Source organism: Phaethon aethereus (assembly GCF_964289735.1).
Source record: "Phaethon aethereus genome assembly, chromosome: 3".
Lineage (NCBI taxonomy): Eukaryota > Metazoa > Chordata > Aves > Phaethontiformes > Phaethontidae > Phaethon > Phaethon aethereus.
The window spans coordinates 14,210,838-14,232,812 of record NC_138576.1 but is presented as its reverse complement, the minus strand read 5'-3'; the positions used below and the strand labels follow the sequence as shown (position 1 = coordinate 14,232,812).

At 37.4% G+C, this 21,975-nt stretch overlaps 1 protein-coding gene across 1 annotated transcript in view; it reads right to left on the bottom strand.

Annotated features, from left to right (window-relative positions):
- NBAS (NBAS subunit of NRZ tethering complex) overlaps positions 1–21,975 on the bottom strand; it is a gene marked incomplete at both ends in the record, with an annotated part of 185,312 nt that overhangs the window by 162,986 nt on the left and 351 nt on the right. Inside the window, 10 exons of the mRNA XM_081997756.1 lie at positions 377–442; positions 1,411–1,549; positions 9,987–10,085; positions 10,203–10,336; positions 11,154–11,287; positions 11,719–11,762; positions 12,832–12,879; positions 14,040–14,117; positions 15,813–15,849; positions 16,470–16,524. Of these exons, the coding sequence (XP_081853882.1) occupies positions 377–442; positions 1,411–1,549; positions 9,987–10,085; positions 10,203–10,336; positions 11,154–11,287; positions 11,719–11,762; positions 12,832–12,879; positions 14,040–14,117; positions 15,813–15,849; positions 16,470–16,524 (834 nt within the window). The remainder of the gene's footprint in view (positions 1–376; positions 443–1,410; positions 1,550–9,986; positions 10,086–10,202; positions 10,337–11,153; positions 11,288–11,718; positions 11,763–12,831; positions 12,880–14,039; positions 14,118–15,812; positions 15,850–16,469; positions 16,525–21,975) is intronic.

The window sequence follows — 21,975 nt, the reverse complement described above, 5'->3', positions numbered from 1 at the left end:
TCCAATACAGAACACATCTAACATGCTATGATCATTACATTCATTAACAAGTTACTAGGTGTCTTTTTACACCTTCCTTTCTTATTAAGAGTTTACATATAATATTGAACTCTGCATAGCTGGACCTGTTCCTGTTAGTATGCTGAAAACTCAGGATTCAAGCTTCAGCAGATGAACTATCTGGATTTTTTAAAAAGCCAAATAAACAGCAAGCTACTCTAACACTAAAAGCTTGGTATTTTTAGTAAGTTTTATAGAAACGTTAATTCTTAAGTTGCATAAATTACAAACTACTTTCAATCAGTCTATCAGGCAGTCATTAATGCACAATTATGTTAGCAAAATACATTTCTGAGGTAGACCTAGACCTTAATACCTGTTCTGTTCCCCGCCTGCTGTAAAATCTTAAATTCATAATCCTTAATAATCCTCTTCTCTGTGCCTGGAAAAATAGAAACATATCATACAATGAAATACAATCTCATACATTGTTTTATACACCAAAACCTACATCATATCTAAAGTATTAAAAAAACTCTGCAGGATTCTTTAAACTTCCATAAGACTGCCTATTTTACAATAATGCAAGGATAATAAAATGTAGTTTTTATAACTTTGCCCATTTCATTCGGTACGTAGCATCCTTTGGAACAGGCTGCCCAGTAGAGTCACCAGCACTGGAAGTATTCAAAAAAATGTGTAGACGTGGCACTTCGGGACATGGTTTAGTAGGCATGATGGTGTTCAGTTGATGATCTTAAAAGTGTTTTACAACCTTAATGATTCTATGATTCTATGCCACAGAAAAGCCCTACCCATTTGCAATGAACTTAACAGCTCACTTTTAATACTAAGCAATACCTATATAAGAGTAAATACTGAAATTTATCTTAGTATACTCTAATTTGATTTCAGTATTATCCACACAGTAGTTACCAAATCAAACATTTACTTCTACTAGAAGCAAAAGAAATGAGGACTTAAACTGAAACATTTATTTCAGGTGTGCTTCTTTTGTTATGAAATAATAAAAAGACAAAAATAACTGGAATTTTTCCAAGAAAGAAAAGAAACATATCCCAATACACAACTGAGGAGTTTGTATATTTCCACACTACATTTTTTGTTGTACTTTCTTGTTGCTTTGTTTGTTGTTTTTTTTTAAACCACATGTGATAATCAAGAAGTTAAAAGTTCCACTCATATTACAGAAGAAGAAAAAACAGACAGATGTTGGGGGTGGAGAAGAGGTAACTTCTTAGAAGTTCACATCATAGCTTACAAAATAGCAAAACATTGCATTAAATTCTTCTTTCAAAAAGAGATTCATATTGAACTTCCAGTTAGGTAATTCTGCCAGTGACAATATTCATCCAATATTCATCCAATAAAATGGGGAAACACACTTACTGTTCTAATGTCATCTTCGTAACTAGTGACTTGTTTGTAATGGGGAGAGCCTGACAGAACCCTCCAAGCAGATATCCCACAACCAGTTGCTTTAGATACTCCATCTGCATCTGTTTCACAGCCTCCTACAAGCAGGAGTCTGTAAAATATATAAAGACATATTATGTTTTCATATACTGCCACATAAATGTTCTTTTAATTGTCTTAAGTGAGAACTATAGCAGTTTGCTTGCATTAACAAAAAGATTAAGTATATTAAGACACCTAACAGCCCCAATAAGCTTGAAACTTCAGGGTGTTTATTCACAGACAAATACTTGATTAACACTTGGTATTTGTAGCATTTATCCCTCTGCATCCTCATCTCTCTTTCCAAATATGGCATAATTCCCAAAATTTAAAAGAAAGTATGTCTGGCTACAGTTTCAGTTTCTCTCCTACCCTCAAAGAATGATAGCAATTACAGCTTAAGCTTATGAAAAATTCTGGTCATTCTCTTTAAGCATTAGGCTTCCATTTATTCAGATGTGGTACAAAAGATGCTTCTCTTACTAAGGCACTAAATGCATCAAGGTTTTTCAATTTTGTTTTCTAAAGACACTCTACCAAATGTGCATGTAATCATTTCATTACACACAGTAGATGATATTTCAAAAACTTTGAGGGAACTCTTAGAATTATTACTGATTACCACTAAAATGTATCAAAACATTTTCCCTTGAAGCCTTTTCACCTTATTAACAAACAGTTTTATTTTTAACTGATGATTATTTTGACAAAAACTTTGAGAACAGACGTCTAAATTTGTTTGGAATCATCATTTTAGTGAACAACCCATCAAAAAGTAAAGTATCTGCAAAAAAGGCAAAGATTGGAAAAAGCCAGAAGTTCAGCCATGAGAACACTCCTTTATCAATTTTCAAAGTTTGCATTACTCCTGAAATGCTCTACCACCTAGTGGCTGATGCTCATATAGCTTTCAGCTATGATCTCAGTGTGTTTCAAAGCATTTCCTGCAAGAATCAACTGAAAGAAAAAAAGAAGGAAAAGAAAGAAAAAAGAAAAAATTTTTCCTTCCACATCTAATCCTCTTTAAGAGGTCAGTAAAACTTATTTAACATTCCCAGGTCTCATGCTATTCACATACAGCAAGATGACTTCTACCAGGAATGCTTACAGTCCGTTCAGATTCTTAAGAGTTTTAATTATTTTGTGGTGCCAAGAGTTGCCCAAGACAGCAAAACAGAAATCACTTTCACCATTTTCCACAAAAACAGCAATAGACTCTCAGTCAACCATCATAATTAACAGGAAAATGGGTAATTTTGCATTGTTTTTATGCTCAGAAAGTAAAGCATAGCACAGCTAAGGGTAATTACTTCTCCCTTAAGGAGGTGCTGTTTAACTTTAGAATATGTAAAGTTTCAGGCAGAGCATCCCTGTCGCAGTGGTTTCTTGCTGTAGTACACCAAGAATAAACCATGTTATCATTTAAGGAACAAACGGATTCCCATCAGAGTTAAGGAAATCTACCATGAGGAGCGCAAATCATATTTCAGACTCCTTAAAACTGATAATCTGAGTAGCATGTGGAAGCAAACATATTCTTCAGTAATCAGCATAAAATTTTTGTAGCAATAACATAGAAAAACAGCAGACATAAAATTCACCTATCGTATCTTTCCCGTAGATACCTAGCAAAGCAATCAGGTTATAAAGATGACAACAATTAGCAAAGTATGGCATTAGAGAGTCAGTGAGAGAACTCCAACACAGACACAGCAGCAAGGGAGCACTGTACTTCAGCATTATGTAGGTCACAGAAGAAACTTCATCACAAAAACTACTTGTTAAACAGAGAACACAACTGTTGCTCAGTGAGCACAGCAATCCCAATGTTAAAATGCCAAAGAACTCTTGCAGTGCACACCTCTTTTCTGAACAAGCTAGTAATATAAGACTCATTAAGCCTTTTATGTGACAAACTTTACATCTTAAATGAACCCAAGTTGCTTTACATTTTAACAGTTTCCCATCAAAACCAACTGCTTGGTTTTGATACTGGTTGTTAATTATGGTCAATTGGTTGGACAATTCTCAAATAAATATTTGGACAGGAATTCAGAGGAACTTACCAAGTTTAACCACTTTAACCCAAAATACCAGTAAGAGTACTTTGTTCTGCAAGTCATACTAAGCACAAGCTCGATCTGAGGGTGTCTCTGATACCAGGACTCTCAAAGACTATAGGGGTTTGTTAAAAATAATAATAATGAAAGGCAGACATTGAAAACCAGAGTATTTAAGCAATTCCATTGCTTAATTTCCAAACAATTAAGGAAAACAGAAGCAATGAGCAGGAGCACATAACTAGTTTTATTTCATTCAGCTTTGGGGCATCAACAAATACTAGAAACTACTGGAACAGTTTGTTATTCTCTCAAGAAGAAAGTTACTTCAACCATGGAAGGATTGGAGAGAACATCAATCCTTCAGGAACATGGCAAACAATAACACATGAGGTACAGCCACCAATAAACAACACAGGTCTCAGAACTACACAAAATATTTTAGTATCAAATTTTCTGCTAATCACTGGAGGGACGTGTACTTGGGAAGAGAAAATATCACAGATTAAGTGTGTGCTGGTTTTGGCTGGGATAGAGTTAATTTTCTTCATGTTAGCTGGTGTAGGGCTGTGGTTTGGATTTGTGCTCAAAACAGTGTTGATAATACAGGGATGTTTTCACTATTGCTGAGCAGTGCTCACACAGAGTCAAGGCCTTTTCTGTGCCTCACACCTCCCCACCAGCGAGCAGGCTGGGGGTGCACAAGAAGTTGGGAGGGGACACAGCCAGTACAGCTGATCCAGGCTGGCCAAAGGGATATTCTATACCATATGGCGTCATGCTCAGCATATAAAGCTGCAATGAAGAATAAGGAAGGGAGGGACATTTGGAGTGATGGCATTTGTCTTCGCAAGTAACAGTTACACGTGACGGAGCTCTGCTTCCCTGGAGATGGCTGAACCCCTGCCTGCCCATGGGGAGTGGTGAATGAATTCCTTGTTTTGCTTTGCTTGTGTGGGCGGCTTTTGCTTTACCTGTTAAACTGCCTTTATCTCAACCCATGAGTTTTCTCACTTTTACCTTTCCAATTCTCTCCCCCGTCCCACTGTGGGGGGAGCGAGCAGCTGCCTAGTGTTTAATTGCCCACTGGGGTTAAACCACGACAAAGTGTCATACAATTAATAAGCCATTTGTTTCCTTTCTGCGTATTTTTTGCTTTCCTTCTCCCCGATGTTTCTGTTCTGCAGCTTTCCTCTGCCCACAATCATTCTGTCAGAGAAGCCTGACACACTGCCATTGATCAAAGAACTAAGAGCTGCCCCCAACTCATAAAAAGCCATTTTTTAGACATGATACATAGTTCTTCGGAGGAACTTCAGTAAAAAACAAGGAAGTTTTCAAATATCTTGCAACACATACCTCTACCCCCCCCCCAAAAAAAAAAAAAAAGACAACACACACCAAAAACCAACACACCCCACCCCAACCCCCCCAAAAAACCCTTAAAAATCCCAAGCTTTCATCAGACACATAGCATACTACATGAAATTCCTTGTAACAGCACCAAAAGGTTTTAGGACAAAATACTCGATCTAGCCTGCTGTACAAGATGCAGTTTATGTCCATTTTAGCCAGCAAGAATAAACTTGTTTGGGTACTCAAACATCTGAGCACACAGTCTAACATCATGAAATCTCATCTTTAAACACTGGAAGATGTTGGCAAGATCAACGTTGCACACACCATTACACATAAATTGACCAATTTCCTAACTTTTTTTAGCACAGAAAGTAAGTTTGATGCGTCTCTTTCACAGCCTTTCCTGAGGAAAGCTTTACAAAGGAAAAATTAAAAATCAGTAAACAAGAACTTCATGAAATCGCTACAACACAGCTGTGAATTCCTAATAACCAAAGGACAGCTGGCACAATCCTCTGGAAGATTAATGTATCTATAGTCTTATCCATCCATAGGCACCTAAATTCTTCCATAAGCTCCAACTTCCATTGCAATATGCCCCTGAATTAAAAATCTCAACAGCAGCAGTGACTAAAACTCAATTCCAATTGACCGCACGGTGCCAGAGGTGACTACGAGACAAATAGTAGCACAAAGACCAAGAGAAGAATTGTCAATAACTGTGACAGCAGTAGCTCCAAAACTGCCTGAACTAGCTCTCAGAAACTCCATCAAGATAAATCTTTTCAAAGACATTTCAGAAAAACTGTCACATACAGTGCATCATATTTATAATTCAGAAGTATCTTTTAGGATAAATGAAACTCAGTGACAGCTGGAATGAAGATGTCATACCAGTTTAGACACACACAAAACACACAACCTCAAGACAAAAAGCCTTCTCCCAGGACTGCAGAGAAATTCATCATGGCAGAAAGTACTTATAATTTTTAAAAGCTTTTCAGAGAGCAAAATGCAACAGCAGGGGCAGAAACTATTAAGATGAATAACACAACTGGCATCAAAAGAAAATGAAAGGTACTCCTGAGAGCCTCAGCAAAGATCTGGCCTTGTTTACCAATTATTTTTTCAGGATCAGACAGGCGATGACTCCAAAACAACAAGTTGACAGGGAGACTGGGAACAGCAACAGGAGAGGGATTTTTTTCCTGTTTACTTTTCTAAGTTAGTCTCAGTCTGAAGAAGACATCATGCCAACCACTTTTTTTGTCCCAGTAATGTAAAAAACTACTTTTCCTAGCCAAATACTTGGGTTCCTAAATCACATCGTACCAGCTGTAGTTTTATGCCTCTCCAGATGAGTCACAAAGCAACATTAACTTAACATATGATGCTTGACAGTAACTCCCTAGAAGGAAAAGTTTTGTCTATCACGCTGTTATGGACATCAAGATCAATGCAACATACTTGAGTACCTAAAATGTTAGAATCTTTAATGTTTATTCTTGCATACATTTTCTACACAGAGCACAGCTAGCATGCAGCAGTTTGTGCAGCAGTTTCTGGTCTCCATTTCTAGATCCTCTTAATCTTCTACATACGTCTGGGATCATCAGAGGACTCCTGGGAAGGCTCTGAGGAACTTCACCATGCCTGCCATCGCCAGGAAAAGCTAGCTATCAAGCTCTAGAAGCTTTTGACAAGGTCTGACAGATGTTCATGATCAAAGAGTGCTTTGAGCTTTTGTTGCAGACAACTCCTGATCAGTAAGGGTCAGGAACCCTTACAAGTCCTAGCAAAAGACCTCTGTAAGTGCCAGGCCTAGAGCACAACCAACAAATGCAGTATTTTGTGCAGCAGGTTGCAGAAAATTATGAAAATGATGGCCAGAAAGTCTCTCTGTACATACCCCTGAGCAACTGTGGTGATGCACCACCAGGCTCAGTCCCCAGCACCCGCTGGAGCAGCTACCCCAGGACATCAAAGGCCTTGACACAGACCATGATCCTAAGGGAGGATACAGATGTTCAGGTCTTGGACTGCAGGGATGTGGCTCCAAGAAATCTGATCTGGTTGACCCTGCTGTGAAGGGGAATAGATTAGATTATCTCCAGAGTTTCCTCCAGTCTTAAAAAAAAGTCTGCCCTTGCAGTACCTCAACCATACTCTATTTCAAAATTTTCTATGAATTTGGGCTCAAGATAACTAGTATAATACTGGTTTCAAGAACAGCAGGTTCAATTGAGGCATCCAAGAAAAACTTGATACTTCTACACAATTCTTCACTCATCAATTTTGGTACAACAAGCAAATTCCAACTGAATTTAAAAACCTTCATCTCCTATAATCATCACAAATTCTGGGCTCTAATATCAGGCATTTTCTGTAGCAAGTGCTGATAACCCTGAAGTAAGATATGGAGCTCCAGAATAAGATATACAAAATAAGCAGATGTTGAACATTCCATTAGAGCCTACAGAGAGCTCACTCTGAAGCGGGCATCTAAGTTTTGTCAACTAAAGTGCACCATAAATTCCATCATAGATGAAGGCTGGATCACATGAGCACACCAACATTAGACAGCTAAATTAAGGTACTTTCCAGCAGCAGTGAAACTCATTATTAGACTTTTTCCCAAAGCTATTGTTTCAAGTTCTCCTACAGATTCAGATACATTCCCGACTGACATGTTCTCTTTGCAATTATCATACATCTAGTTGAAAAAAATTAAGTGTATTAAGTTCTTAAGTGCTATTTTATTGCACTGTAATAGGTAATGAGCAAATACTTAGTAATATAGAGTGCAGCAAGTCAAGTCTTACAAGCACTGGAGACAAACCAGTATAACCTCACCATCTAAAACTAAATGAAATGCAAGAAAGCACAAAGTGACAAAGTTGAACTTATGTTAAGTGATCAAAGTTCACATTATTGAAAAACAAAACTTGGAAGTGTTCATATGTATCTACAATTTTCTTCAATGCACAATTGAAGAAAACAGCCTCCCTTCAACTCCTTCTGGGTTTTTTTTGGATAACAAGACAATTTCAGCAAAAGACTGATTAGGAATTTAGAGTTCTCTAATGTCAAATTTAGAAGTTTTCTACCACAGAGTAAATTCAAAACAGAAAAAGTTGCCTACATGAAGGGCAAAACATTGATTCTTCCTGCTTTCCATTTCATTCAATTGTGCATTCTTTCAAGTATCAATTTTTCAACTTTACTAAGCAAGTCAACTGGCTACACACAATCACAGAGGACTCCACCTGACTATTTTTATTTTCATGGAATGAGTCATAATATTTCCTGAGAAAAACAAGTAATTCCTGAATGTGTATGCCATACACACTACACAAACTTATTACTTCAGCAGCAGATATAACCACATCTTTTCACGTTAAGGGAAGGGCATTTCTCTCCATAAAAATACATGGAATGTAGACAACAACAAAAAAATATGCCAACCATAAGCTTCCATAAAAAGATAACTATAATTACTAATATTCTGAATAAACTGTTCTAAGCACAAAACCAGGATTGTGTCCTGCTCTTTTACATCACACTAATATCATGTTTTAAAAACATTAACCTCAGCTATTATAAGAATAATAGGAAAAACAAAGCTATTACTTCCCTTGGAGGTTGAAGGAAAGAAAACCTGAAATTTTTGCCTTCTCTCCCACCCTCCTTCTTTTAAACCTCTATGGCAAGAAGTTGCCATTAGCACACACAAAGCAATGTCCATACTATTTTGGCTGATGACTACATCAGCTGATGTTCTACGTATTTTCTTGTTAATGGGTTCATCAGTGTAAGAGTTTCTCAGTTTTGACATAATTTACTCAGAAACACACCAAAAATTAAAAGCAAGAACATCCATCTATTATAAGTGTGAGAATAATTATTTGACCATACTTTGAATATTATTAACCAATATTCTTTGCAACACTCACTGTTATAATCAATCTACTTCCTAACATCAGGAACAGAAAAGACAACTTTGGAAACAAGTGTCAAGAACCATTAACCTTGGTCTCATCAAAGGAAAGAATGAGTAGGTTCTGTTATCTGGTCAGATAGCACTACCAAACCTCCATAACCCACACTTATTACCTCAAAACTCTAGATATAGTATACTGAGTACTAATTATGTGGAATTATTAGATATGAACTAGGCAGAAAGAAGCCATACTCAAAATTAATCTCTCAAAGTAATATGCTAGAAGAACAATTACTTCTCATTAATAACCATTTTTTTCCTAAGATAGCTAGGACAGCTCACTTAACACTGAAGAATGAGAACAAGTTTTTAAACAGTAAGTTTCTTCTGGTATTCTACAGCCAAGCCTAATTCAAAACGATATGGTGATATAACATACTGCACTGACAATTTCAATCCTAGTAGATCTAATAGAAGAAAAATATCTAGAAGGAAGTTTAGTTCCTACAACTGAAGAGAAATAGAAAAATAAGTTGCTGAGTTTATCTTGCTATATAACAAGTAGACATTAAAAAGGCAGACACATTTTTAACATAAGTAATTGGCTAACCAAGACCTATTCCAACTTCATCTGGTGCAAGAGCAGGCAGTCAGTTACTCCTTCTTTCTAGTCTCATACCTGTACCCAACACATTAGTAATCGAGACAACACATCACAAGACTACTCCAAATACCATAACCTGGCAGTTCCAGTCGGAACACCAGAGAAAACAGCCTGGCCAACAAGTCCAGAAATCAAATCAGGCAGAAAACAAACAGACAAACGCATACATCACCCTTTACCCAATCAAATTCAGAAATGTCTTTTGAAGCTACTCCTGACATTCTAAAAAATGCTGCTTATGCAAGGTACTCAAACAGTAAAGTACACAACTTGATGTTCATTATTCCGACAGTAAAGTGAGATCACCAACTATGGCTTCTTTCGTAGGTACAATGATACATGACCTGTTATTACTGATTCACTAAATACCAATATTAAAATAGATTTTTTTCCTCCCCTCCTTATCCAACACACTGCAATGTTTATTTTGATATTTTTGCTCATCATTTTTATATTATTGGCAGGTAGCGAACAGAACACTTACCTGTGACCAGGATGATAAATGACAGTAGTTATTCCATGGGTATAATGGCTGCTAAAGTTGAAACTATGACTTTCTTGAAAGCTTTGATTTGTTCCAACACTAAGTATGGGGGGGAAAAAAATATACATTCTTTCAGATTCATTTTCTTTCCACTTTTTAAAGAATTCTTTTGAAGTTCACTGTGTCTTCTCAAAGCAAGTAAAAATTTACACTTACCTTACAAGATAACTTCTCAATTCTCCACGATAATTAACGACAAGCAGTTCGGCTGACCATTGGGCACTTGCTTTGTATTCTAGAAAGATCAATCCAGCAATAGCGTAACTCAGATCTCCTGGAAAACTTGCTGTCTTTACCCAAAAATGCAGACATAAATTGAGAGAGAAGGTGGATTTTAATTATATTAAAAAAAAAAGGGGGGGGGGGGCGGGGAGAGAAGAGAGAGAGAGAAAGTGTCTTCATTACTGAAAGAACTAGGAAGTTAAATTTACTATGTTGTATAAAAATGTATTAAAAAAAATAAAGTTTCATAGTTTATATTAGTAACAAAATACATTTCCTTTTATCTTGATTTTAAAGAAATCTTATTACTATAAAGTTTGCAAAGACAATATATTAATGAAATACACTTGAGCCACCTTCCCAAATTAGTTTAATACAGCCTTTGAATATGCAAAATATAAAACATATTGCGTGGGGCAAGCTAACAGCAATTATCTATTCTCATACCAAGAAAAAAAAAAAATACTCATATTGTTCTATCAGCAATATGTCTTGATTTATAAGTGATTCTGCATATAAACTGCAAATTTGTAATCTACTGCTACAAATTGTAATTGTTTGCACACATACTAATTAGGTGACTCTATACTTTCACAATCTGATGTACCTGCAGATCTACCACAACTCTAAGAAAAGAAAGATGAAGATTCTGACTAGGTACAACACCACAAAAGATATGCTTTGCAAGTGGTACACACGACTTAAGTTTATAATATATACATCATATGATAAACACTTCATGATACATTTGTGCACGGTATTCATACTGCACGCTTACATACCAAAAGTAAGCCGTGATTAAAAAAAGGCCAGCGAGTGGAAATTACCCTCTATCCTTACAAAAAGTTCTACGATAATTCATATGTAATCTAAGAGAGCACTTACTGGTGAAATGACCAAAAGCTCACTACCCATTAGGTCAAACACTCTCACTGTTCCAATGCTTTCAGCATAAGCAAGTAATGTACAATCATGACTCCATGCCACTCGCCTCCATTGAGGGTTAGGATCCTTTGGCACTATGAAAAAGGAAGAAAGTTATTAAAAGTTAAATTTAAATATAAATATAATCCCTTAAACGAACAAAAAGTTAACTGCATCAAAAAATCCAGGATGCCTACCATCATTACAAGCTTATCTCAGAGGAGAGAGAGAAAAAAAAAACCACACCACCTCCAACACCTGCTATGTCATATGCTACACCAAACCTCTTAATTTTAACTACCATTTCATTTCAGATTTAGTTTTTTTTATTTTAATCATCATGAAAAGAAGAGAGGAAGGGAGGGTAATGGAGCTAGTCACAAAGCAAAATTAAGAGATTCTTCTCGATGCTTTTAAGAGGTTACAAAATTATCGTTAAAGTAAACCAACACCACCAGTTAGCAGTTCATGAATAATAAACAATGATGACACCAAGTAATGATGTAAAGGTCACCATGTTGTATACCTTGACATTTTCCAACTATGGATCCAAAGTCATCTTTTGCAGACCTGCAGAAAGAGACTCATATGGATTTACATAAGAAAAAAACACTATTCAATTTTTGAGAATAAACAGAACACTGTAAAAATATTCTACATGCACAATTCAAAGGCCTGCGTGTATTGAACTACTTGTTCAAAAAAGGCAGACAGTAGCTTCCACCCTTAGGCAGCTACAGTATCTAACAGCAGTATTTTAGAAACCCTCCTCCCAAAACATAAATATTAATATCCCTTATTTAGTAGTAATGCTGTTCAAAATAGGATAGTAGCATTTCAGAACTTCACCATGTAACTTTAGGAAAAAAAAAAAACTTAGTCAATATTCTCTAGGTTACAATTTTAGAAACAATGCAAGAATATAGTTACATTAATACAGTTGAAACACAAGATTTATTTTATAGTCCATAAGCTGACATTTATGGTGTTCATACCACTTCTGATTGAACAATTTTCATACACTTGCTTCTTTTACATATAAATAGAAGGTCTGACCTTCTAGCAAATGGATTTTTGTGAAGCAAGTAAACACACTCAATCAAGATCCGTTCTACAGCTAAATGTGTTCTTGAACTGGCAAAGGAGAGTTGCTTGTTACAGAGCAGAAGAAAAAGGGAAAGCATCAGTCTTTACGGCAATTCACATTACTTGTAAAATAAGGTGAGGTATTATACATGCCAGCTACTCTACAGAGAGGCAGAATACTAGCTCCTTGTCCCATTTATTAGGGTGACTTTCCAGGCGGAACAGAAAAAGACAAAGGTTAGAAAGACCATGATTTAGGTTTAGTATTTTGAAGTATCTTGATTGATACTTAATATAAATTTACCCATAACATTTATAATTGGGGGGGAGGGGTTTAAATGGGGAATGGCCAAGAACTAAGAAGAAATAGAAGGCTTCTACCTTCCAGGTCATAAAATATTTTAAGATTATTACATAGATTACTTGCACAATAGATAATATTCAAAAGAATGCCCCTAAGAAAATTTTTAAAAGTACAGTTATTAAATAACTGGACACACTTTCTCAGAACACCACAGCTGTGGTCGTGAAGCAACAGATAATACTAAGTTACCTGATTTCTACACATTGGTCTTGAACAACTGCCAACAATTTACCATTGCTGAAAGAGAAAAATACAGGTGTGAAAGTTCATTTAAAGTCCAGTCCTTACAGAATGCACATCAGAGTTCTAGGTGCTTTTCTGCAAGGTTAGATATAAATTTCCTCTTTCATAAATCAAAACAAATTGGGAAATACCAATTTTTATGCAAAAAAAAAAACCCAAAGAACCAGTGCTATAACAAGATCCCCTTCACGTCACTAAAATGTATCTGTAGCTCTTTTCTAGTATCACTAAGAAAACAAAAACAACGTCTAAAATCTTGCTGCAGGGAAGGTCAGAATCAGTTGTTGTTCATGGATAATTTTATAACAGCAATATCTAAAACTATGTATTGCTTTATCTGGAATAAACAAGTATCATACTTCAGTAAGTTACACTGTCTCCTTAGGAGCAGGTCTCCTGTCTTTGTACCTAACACGTAACATTGCAACTGGCATGCTGTGCATCAAACAGGGTCATCACTTCTCTCAATGAATCATCATCTCTCTCAACAGTACAGAGCTCTTGCTGAACCACTGATCATATTCAGCAGTAATACATAATAAAATAAAACATTCCATACTTCTTTCATATCATTGAACCATTTTTCTGTAGATATTTATGATTTTTGGTTTTTTTAAGAGAGTGATCTCACCAGCTTTTAAAAATAAGCATAAATATGTACAGAAAATCTCATTGATCTCAGAATGACTACAGAACAGCTGGTTCTAGCCTTGGAACTCTTGCTTCTCGTCTACACGTACAATAACAGACATGTCTTCATGGTATGCATCCACATTCCAGAAACTTTAAAATAAGCAATTTATATTACATATCCTGCCAAGTTATAGGTCTTTAACTGATCAAATGCAGGACTTGAGTTTGAGAACGATTGCACTGCAAGCCACTTTGCCTCAAAAGCTAGACAGACATTCAGAGCTGAGCGAGAGGCGCGTCAAATGAAGGGAAGTAGCGTGGAATCCCCTAGGTAGCAGACTGGCCTTTCTCTCCCAAGGCTACCTGTCAAAGCCTCCAGCATCTCTCTTGACTAAAAAGAATAACATGACTTTAGCACAATATTAACTCAGAAATGTTACTAATGGGGATGGCCAAGGAAGCAGCGGAAGCATTAATACATTCACTACTGCCAAAAATGGAAAAGCACATAAGCTGGTTACCTTGCAAGTACTAGGTGCCAGTTGATCTGCTTACTAACCAGACGAACCAGTCCAGTGGGCAGAGAAAACTTGGCAGGGCTGAAATAACAAAAACATTAGGCTAAATCAGAACATACACCTAACAAAAGCAGTACTCGAGATACACGTGCCAGACGACTTAGCTTTGAGGCAACCATCAATCACCTGTGAGGTTTTTGCAACTAAACGTGACTCAGCACTGCACCCTGCAACATGATGAAGACTAACAACATCCTTGTTTGTATTAATGAAACAAAACCACATGTTAAGAGAATGGATTATTTACTCCTAATTCGTTATACTCCACTCAGTTCTGGGCCCCCCCATTACAAGAACACCAGCAATAAACTAGAGGGCCACCAAGATGGTCAGGGGACTGGAGCACTTGCCCTACAAGGAGATGCTCATGGAATTGTACTTGTTTAGCCTGGAGAATGGAAGGCTTCAGGGAGACCAAACAGTAGCTCTCTGATACCTAGGAGGTTACCATGAAGATGGGAGCCACTGAGGTGCATGGCAGGAGCACAAGAAACAGTGTTAGGTTAACAGCTGGACTCGATCTTAAAGATCTTTTCCAACCTAAATGATTCTATGATTCTAAAACAGAGAAGGTTCCAAGGTGATATAAGCAATTCTTCACCATGAAGACAGTCAGGCACTGGAACAGGCTGCCCAGAGAGTCTTTGGGGTCTCCATCCTTTAAGTTTTTCAAGACCTAGCTGGACAGAGCCCTAAGGAACTTAGACTGAATTCGATGTTCTCCCTGCTTTTAGCAGGACTTTAAACTAGAGGCCTTCCAAGCTCCCTCCCAAATGTTTTTATTACATACATAAAAATAGCAACTAGAATCAATTATAAAAGCTAGAAATCAGACTTTAAATATGACTACTGGCGGGGGTAGGAAGAAAAATAAGTTAATTCTGCAACTAGCCTTATATGACGGTATGGAGCCTATAAACACCACCATCCCTTCCAAAAAAAAAAAAAAAAAAAAAAAGGAGGGGGACCCACAAAATAAAGTGGAACACCAGCAATAGGGAAAACAGCACCGCCTACTGAATTCAAGTATGGTATTGTTTCACAGGAAGCCACATTAATGTCCCTTTCCATGTATCTCAAAACCACCAGAATACCCCCAGAAAGGGAGAACTGACATCTTCAAACCTCCCAAGTGCATCAACAGAGTACTATAACCATAGAGCTGAAATTCTCCAGGAACGCTGTATTAACCACAATATGTTTCTGGGACCATTTAAGTGCCTTTTAAATATGAAGTTAATTTTATAAATGGCATGAGTGTTGCTCAACTAGTTATCAAGTTTTTGGAAGACAGTTCGAATTGTCAAGAAAAAAAAAAATAAATTATTACTCCAAAGGAAGCAAATCCTGCCATGTCATCATACCTGTCATTGAAGCTTAAGAAAAAGACTGCTTCACTTGCAATATCTCAGTTGGGAGTGGGCAGAACAAATACATGTTTTGAGAAAGATGATGATCCAATTGAAAGTTTACTTGGTTTCCGACAAAAGCAAGAAGTCAGACTAGTATACACCAGCTCTTTCCTAGATAAGCTTCAGCTGCAACTCAAGTGATTACAACTTAAACTTATGAAAAGAGAATATTCAAAGCATTGCTTAGACAATATTCTAAACAAGTGTTCAATTTTACTCTCATTAAAAGTAACTTTCCATCAAATCAAAAAGCTATAAAAATATTACAAATCAAAAGATTAAGCACTATTTTCATCAAACCTACCTGTACCAGATGTACCGAAGCAAAAACAGTGCAGGACCTACAATGGAAAGAGCAGTAAAAATTATACCTCTAGCTGTTTTAAAACACTCTCCAGCTTACTGAACACAGAATCACAGAAATTCTCACAGAAGTAAAAGGTATTAAGGGAAATAACCCTCTATCCTTGGCCAATGAATTAGTGTATTAGAGTAAATGCAAACAGCTGATCAAAAAATCACTACACATTTCTGGAAATTCTAAGAGAAATTCCTGCTGGATGAAAATGCAATTCAGTTACTGCATAAACCAAGCGTTGAATGGCAATGTAACGTAATCAGAATGTACAGCTTCCTTATAGAACTGTATAACTAGCAAACAGCCCAGTGCAAGACCTGGGAGAGAAAAAAACCTCAACATTTTGCAAAACACAACAGAGCTTCTAAACTTCTGAGATGTATGGTTTATTAGTTTGTCCCAATAAGCTAACAGAGACAGAAAGCTCATAAAAATTACATAATAATAACATAGCAATATTGATAATCAGAAAACATCTTCCTGAAAACACATCCTGCACCCTATTTCCATTATACTAGCCACGCTAAAGTGCGGAAATTGTAAACATAAGCAATCCACACATCATTTTTATGAGTCATGAATATAAGAACAAGTCATATTTACCTGTAATTGCTCTCGTAATGATAAATGATGCACCATGTTTTCTGTTGCCTCTTGGCTGCAATTACAACAATAATGGTCAAACACTATGTCATACATTTTAACTTAAATGCAACATTCATACATATATTCACTGATTAAATTTAAGTTTCGTGCTAGTCTACAAGTTCCTTATGTATTTTCTGTTACTTGCAACTTCATAGAGTAATTTAACTGCATAAGCTAAAAGAGGCTATAAAGCCAAATATTTTAAGTGCCAAGATGTAATAAACAGAACGTACTACAGATTGTCTATTGATTCAGCTTTGCCTTCGTCTTTGGGTAGTAACAAAAGACTTGTGACTTCTGATTATGTTCTCCTGTAAGGTAGTCTAAATCATTCTTTCGATGTCAAATGAATGCCAGATTGATGTGTAATGCCCAGAAGAAGTCAAAGCAATTGGTGTTCAACATATTATGCTACTATAAAACTCCAAAGCTATATAAAGACTGCTCATGGAAGTTTCAGAATTATTAAGAAAAACAAAGAACTTGTAAAGAAAAATTTCTTATTGTCAATTTGTACTAGATAACAAAGACACTCAGATCACCACCTCTACTCCATACTATCTCACACAGCCTTTCCAGCAGTCCTGCCCTACTTCAGGAGGAGGGGAACAACTATGCTTACGGTATAAATGAAAGCACTCTCCAAACACAGAAAAAAGAAATACAAAAACAACCTAGAATGTATATTTTCAGCTATAAGAAAAGGTAAAACTATTTGCCAGTAAGAAAGTAGGAAAGAGGTATTAGACTGAGAAGACAAGGAAGATAACCAATAAAGAAGGCATCACACACAAATCTTCAAAATAAGCAGTGATGCTTGTACTTTTCATAGCGAAAATTAGAGCACCACAAAACGAGCATTAGAGCAGGTGATGAACGAATTTCCTATTCCTTTCAGTACAGAACACATAGAACAGATCATTACTTGTTATCGGAAATATTCAGAGTTCTCACTCCAAGTTACAGAGCAGCAAACACTGAAAGACACACAAATTTATCAAAATTATGGAGTATGTCCATGTTTAAAAAAAAAAAATTTGGGCTCCCAAATTTAAGTTATTGAAGTAAAGATTATCAGTTTTCTATACAAAGTCTGCAATCCAGAAACAGTCTTTCAGATAATCAGGTTGTCATCTCACAATATGTAAGAAGCCAACACAGCTGTACTAACAGATAATGTTCCAAACTCAGATTGATCAGCCAGGAAATAACAAGGCACTACAGTAAAATAGGTGAGAGTATAAATTCTTTCTTACAGCTATCATAGTACCTCCAGGAGAGCTGCAATTTCCTAGGGAGGTTAAAAGCAGAGCTTATTGAAGTTTTCGGATTAAGAAAAGTTCCCAGTAAAAACACTTCCAAAATTTGCTTCTACTTCTTCAGAATCTTTTGGAATATTCTTAGTGTCCACTCCTGAGCCTAAACTACACGCTCCTATTCCACGCATCTTAAACCCTTCACAAAGCTGATTTACTATTATACTCTAAAGACCTGAATTTTACTTTTTATAATAATATTCCTATCACCTCAGCAACAGCAATGCTACCAGATCTGCTATATTTCTTTTTTAATTCATCTCCATTTGGGAAAACAACTTCAAGTTCTTCTTCGCTAGAGCATTCCAGAAATAAAACTTAAGTAAATTCCTCACTGACAAGACACCCACTTAGTTTTGGATCCTGTCGCACATCCAGCAAGCTTATGGGGTGTGGGGGAAATCTCAAAACATTAGACGGTAATAAAAAACCCCCACAGAATCAAGTGATACATTCGATACATGTCAGAAGCTAGACAGCTAGAAGTTACTTGTCTACTGGAAAAAAAGAAAAGTTCAGCCTGCCTGTATTTACACAAACAATTCCACAAGTCCTTCCCCACAACCTCCTCCACAACCTCATTCACTGTTCTCACTGATCAACTACTCAGTAATTCCTTTTATTGTCGTCATATGTTTCAGGGTTCCCAAACAGTGCATCATATACAATCACATCACTACACTGAATACAGACAGCTTGCACTGTCAGTTCCTTGCATGTGTCCTTTATAAGTATCTGTTATATTCACTCCCCCCAAAAAAATTCATCTTGGGAAATTCAATACAGGTGAATGAGAATACTAGCAAGAACTAAAATTAAAGCTAATTTGGGGTTCCAGCTTAAGAAATCTATGCCAGTTTTGTCGGTGTCTTGAATTTAACATGACTTTATGTGTTCATCAGAGGATTGATGGAGTGTTGATCTGCTCGAGGGTAGGAGGGCTCTGCAGAGGGATCTGGACAGGCTGGATCAATGGGCCAAGGTCAACTGTATGAGGTTTAATAAGGCCAAGTGCCGGGTCCTGCACTTGGGCCACAACAACCCCAGGCAACGCTACAGGCTTGGGGTGGAGTGGCTGGAGAGCTACCCGGTGGAAAAGGACCTGGAGGTGCTAGTTAACAGTAGTATGCCCAGGTGGCCAAGAAGGCCAACAGCATCCTGGCCTGTATCAGCAATAGTGTGGCCAGCAGGAGTAGGGAAATGACTGTGCCCTTGTACACGGCACTGGTGAGGCCACACTCACTACAAGAAGGATGTTGAGGTGCTCGAGCGTGTCCAGAGAAGGGCAACGAAGCTGGTGAGGGGTCTGGAGCACAAGTCTTCTGAGGAGCGGCTGAGGGAACTGAGGTTGTTCAGTCTGGAGAAGAAGAGGCTGAGGGGAGACCTTATTGCTCTCTACAATTACCCAAAAGGAGGTTGTAGTAATATGAGTGTTGGTCTCTTGTCCCAAGTAACTCACAACAGGAGGAAATGGCCTCAAGTTGCACCAGGGCGGGGTTAGACTAGATATTAAGAAAAATTTCTTTACTGAGACAGTGGTCAAGCATTGGAACAGGCTGCCCAGGGAGGTGGTGTAGTGACCATCACTGGAAGTAGTCAAAAAACGTGTGGACATGGCACTTCAGGACATGGTTTAGTGGGCATGGTGGTGTTGGGTTGATGGTTGGACTTGATGATCTTAAAGGTCTCTTCCAACCTTAAGGATTCTGTGACTCATATTCCAATGGTCAGTTTTAAGTGCTCAGCAGTCTGCAATTAAAAATTAATCATCCCAAATGAGATAAGAAAAAAATAAAAAAGTCAGAGACCTGTGAAAAGTTTGGTTTAAGGCCTTGCTTTGTATCCTAGATGACTGCATAGGAAGACATTTGATTTCATTTCTCAGTGCAGCACTCAACTTCCTTTCCCTTTCTGCTGTCCCTCATCTCACTCACTTCACAAAGCATTCAGTTCTACAAGAAGAAAAGCAGGGAGTGTTTTGTGACTTTTACTGAAAAGTGTGAATAAATCAGGATTAAAAGAGACAGATGTTTCAAAAGGAAAGTCACAATCACCTAAATAATATTACTGTTCTGGCACCTTAAGGCAAAAACTGAATCATGCTGACAAAATAATTTGTTTGCCTATGTATGTCAGTGTAAAATCATTTTCTCTCTAAAACTGTAAAAAGAGTATCAAAAGTGTCCTTGGCTACTGACAGTCTACTAGAAGGATGTAAATCCAAATAAACTACATAGCATAATATTTTAAGCCTTCCTACTTCTGCAATTCAAAATGGGAATTATCTTGAAAATTATGTAAATAGGCAAGAAATACCAAGTTTAAAAGAGCCAATACCATTTACTGAAGGTGACAAGCAGCATTCTATGATGCTTAGAAATTCTGACTATCTGGGCAGATGAGGACTGTGGTTCCACAATCACTTTAAATTAGCATACCTGCTAAAGGGAGTTCTCACACTTCACTCAGCCTTGACTGACACATTTTTCACCCCCCTCAGTACCTACATGAGTACTAGGGTGACCACTCAAGAAAAGCCAATGAAACAACACAAATGTTTCTCAGACTAACGAGTTCTTTAGTCAACTTACCATACAACTTCAAGAATATTAATGGCATCACAAGAGAAGGGATACTTGTCAGAAACGTGCCCCCTTAATGCAATTAATAGAACCACAGTCTCATGCCGCCACACCTAAGTCCTCCTCATGGCTTGCAGACATGTAAATCCCTTTCATATGTTACTAGAAACAAACACTATTTACCATTTCTCAAAACACAGTTAAATAAAAATAGGCGCAACTGTCTACTCACCTATATGAACAATCTATGAAGTTAGTAATTGGTAACTCTGCAATCATTTTTCCAAACACCCACACCTATTGCCGCAACTGAGGACTTACAGATCAAGATAAACAAAAAAACAAAAAGAAGTTTTTCTGATAAACAAAAAAATATCTTTATAAGAATGGCTTTAGTAGTTATGAATAGGTATATTCTTCCACCTGTGATGTACAAACATCTTCTCTGTTCAGATGTTCTCATTAAGCATAAAACTTTGTTAAATTACTTCCATAAACCTCTTTTAGTGGGAACTACATTAACAGCTGCAGTGGACTTGAAAGCCACATTGCTTGCATTCTCTATGTTCAAGTCAAACAGGAGTAGATGTACAGGCAGCTAGCTCAGCACGTTGCAGGGGAAAAGATGAAAAAGCAAATATGAAAGAGCTTCTCAGCTCTACCATTGACCCATGAAGAAAAATAGAAGCAAGCAAAAAAGTGGAAAACATTGTTCTTGTATTACAATCTTTTAAGCTCTGGCATCCATTTGTGTGCGTTGTAGAGATACACTTCTCCCTTTTAACCCACTCCTGAAAATGCAGATGCAATCATTCTGATATACAAGTCTAGAAAGGGATGTAGTTTTTCTCACGCAAGTTAAGCTTGTTAAAGACCTTGTTTTCACCAGGACAGTTTCCACTGCTCTCAGTACAGCTGTTTCCGGACATGATACCTGGACTTCATTACAGCTTCCCTCCTATCAGCTCAACAGTAAAACCTCGTATGCATCAGTCACAGGTAATATAGACCATATAGAGCAATAAAGACTTAAAGGCATCCCAGACAGCATAAACAAGGGTGACAAGGTGGGAATTTAGTGACAGGGCGGCCCAGAGGAGGCCACAAAAATCATCAGTGGAATGGAGCACCTCTGCTATGAGGACAGGCTGAGAGAGTTGGGCTTGTTCAGCCTGGGGACAAGAATGCTCCAGGGAGACCTTATTGCAGCCTTCCAATACCTCAAGGGGGCTTAGAAGATGGGGACAGATTTTTTAGCAGGGCCTATAGTCATAGACCAAGGGGCAATGGTTTTAAACTAAAAGAAGGCAGATTTAGACTAGATAGAAGGAAGACATTTTTGACAATGAGGGTGGTGAAACCCTGGCACAGGTTGCCCAGAGCGGTGGTGGATGCCCCATCCCTGGAAACATTCGGGGTCAGGTTGGACGGGGCTCTGAGCAACCTGATCTAATTGAAGATGTCCCTGCTCATTGCAGGGTGGTTGGACTAGATGACCTTAAAAAGTCCCTCCCAACACAAAGATTCAACGATTCTATGACAGTGGCTGGATGGCGGCAGAGA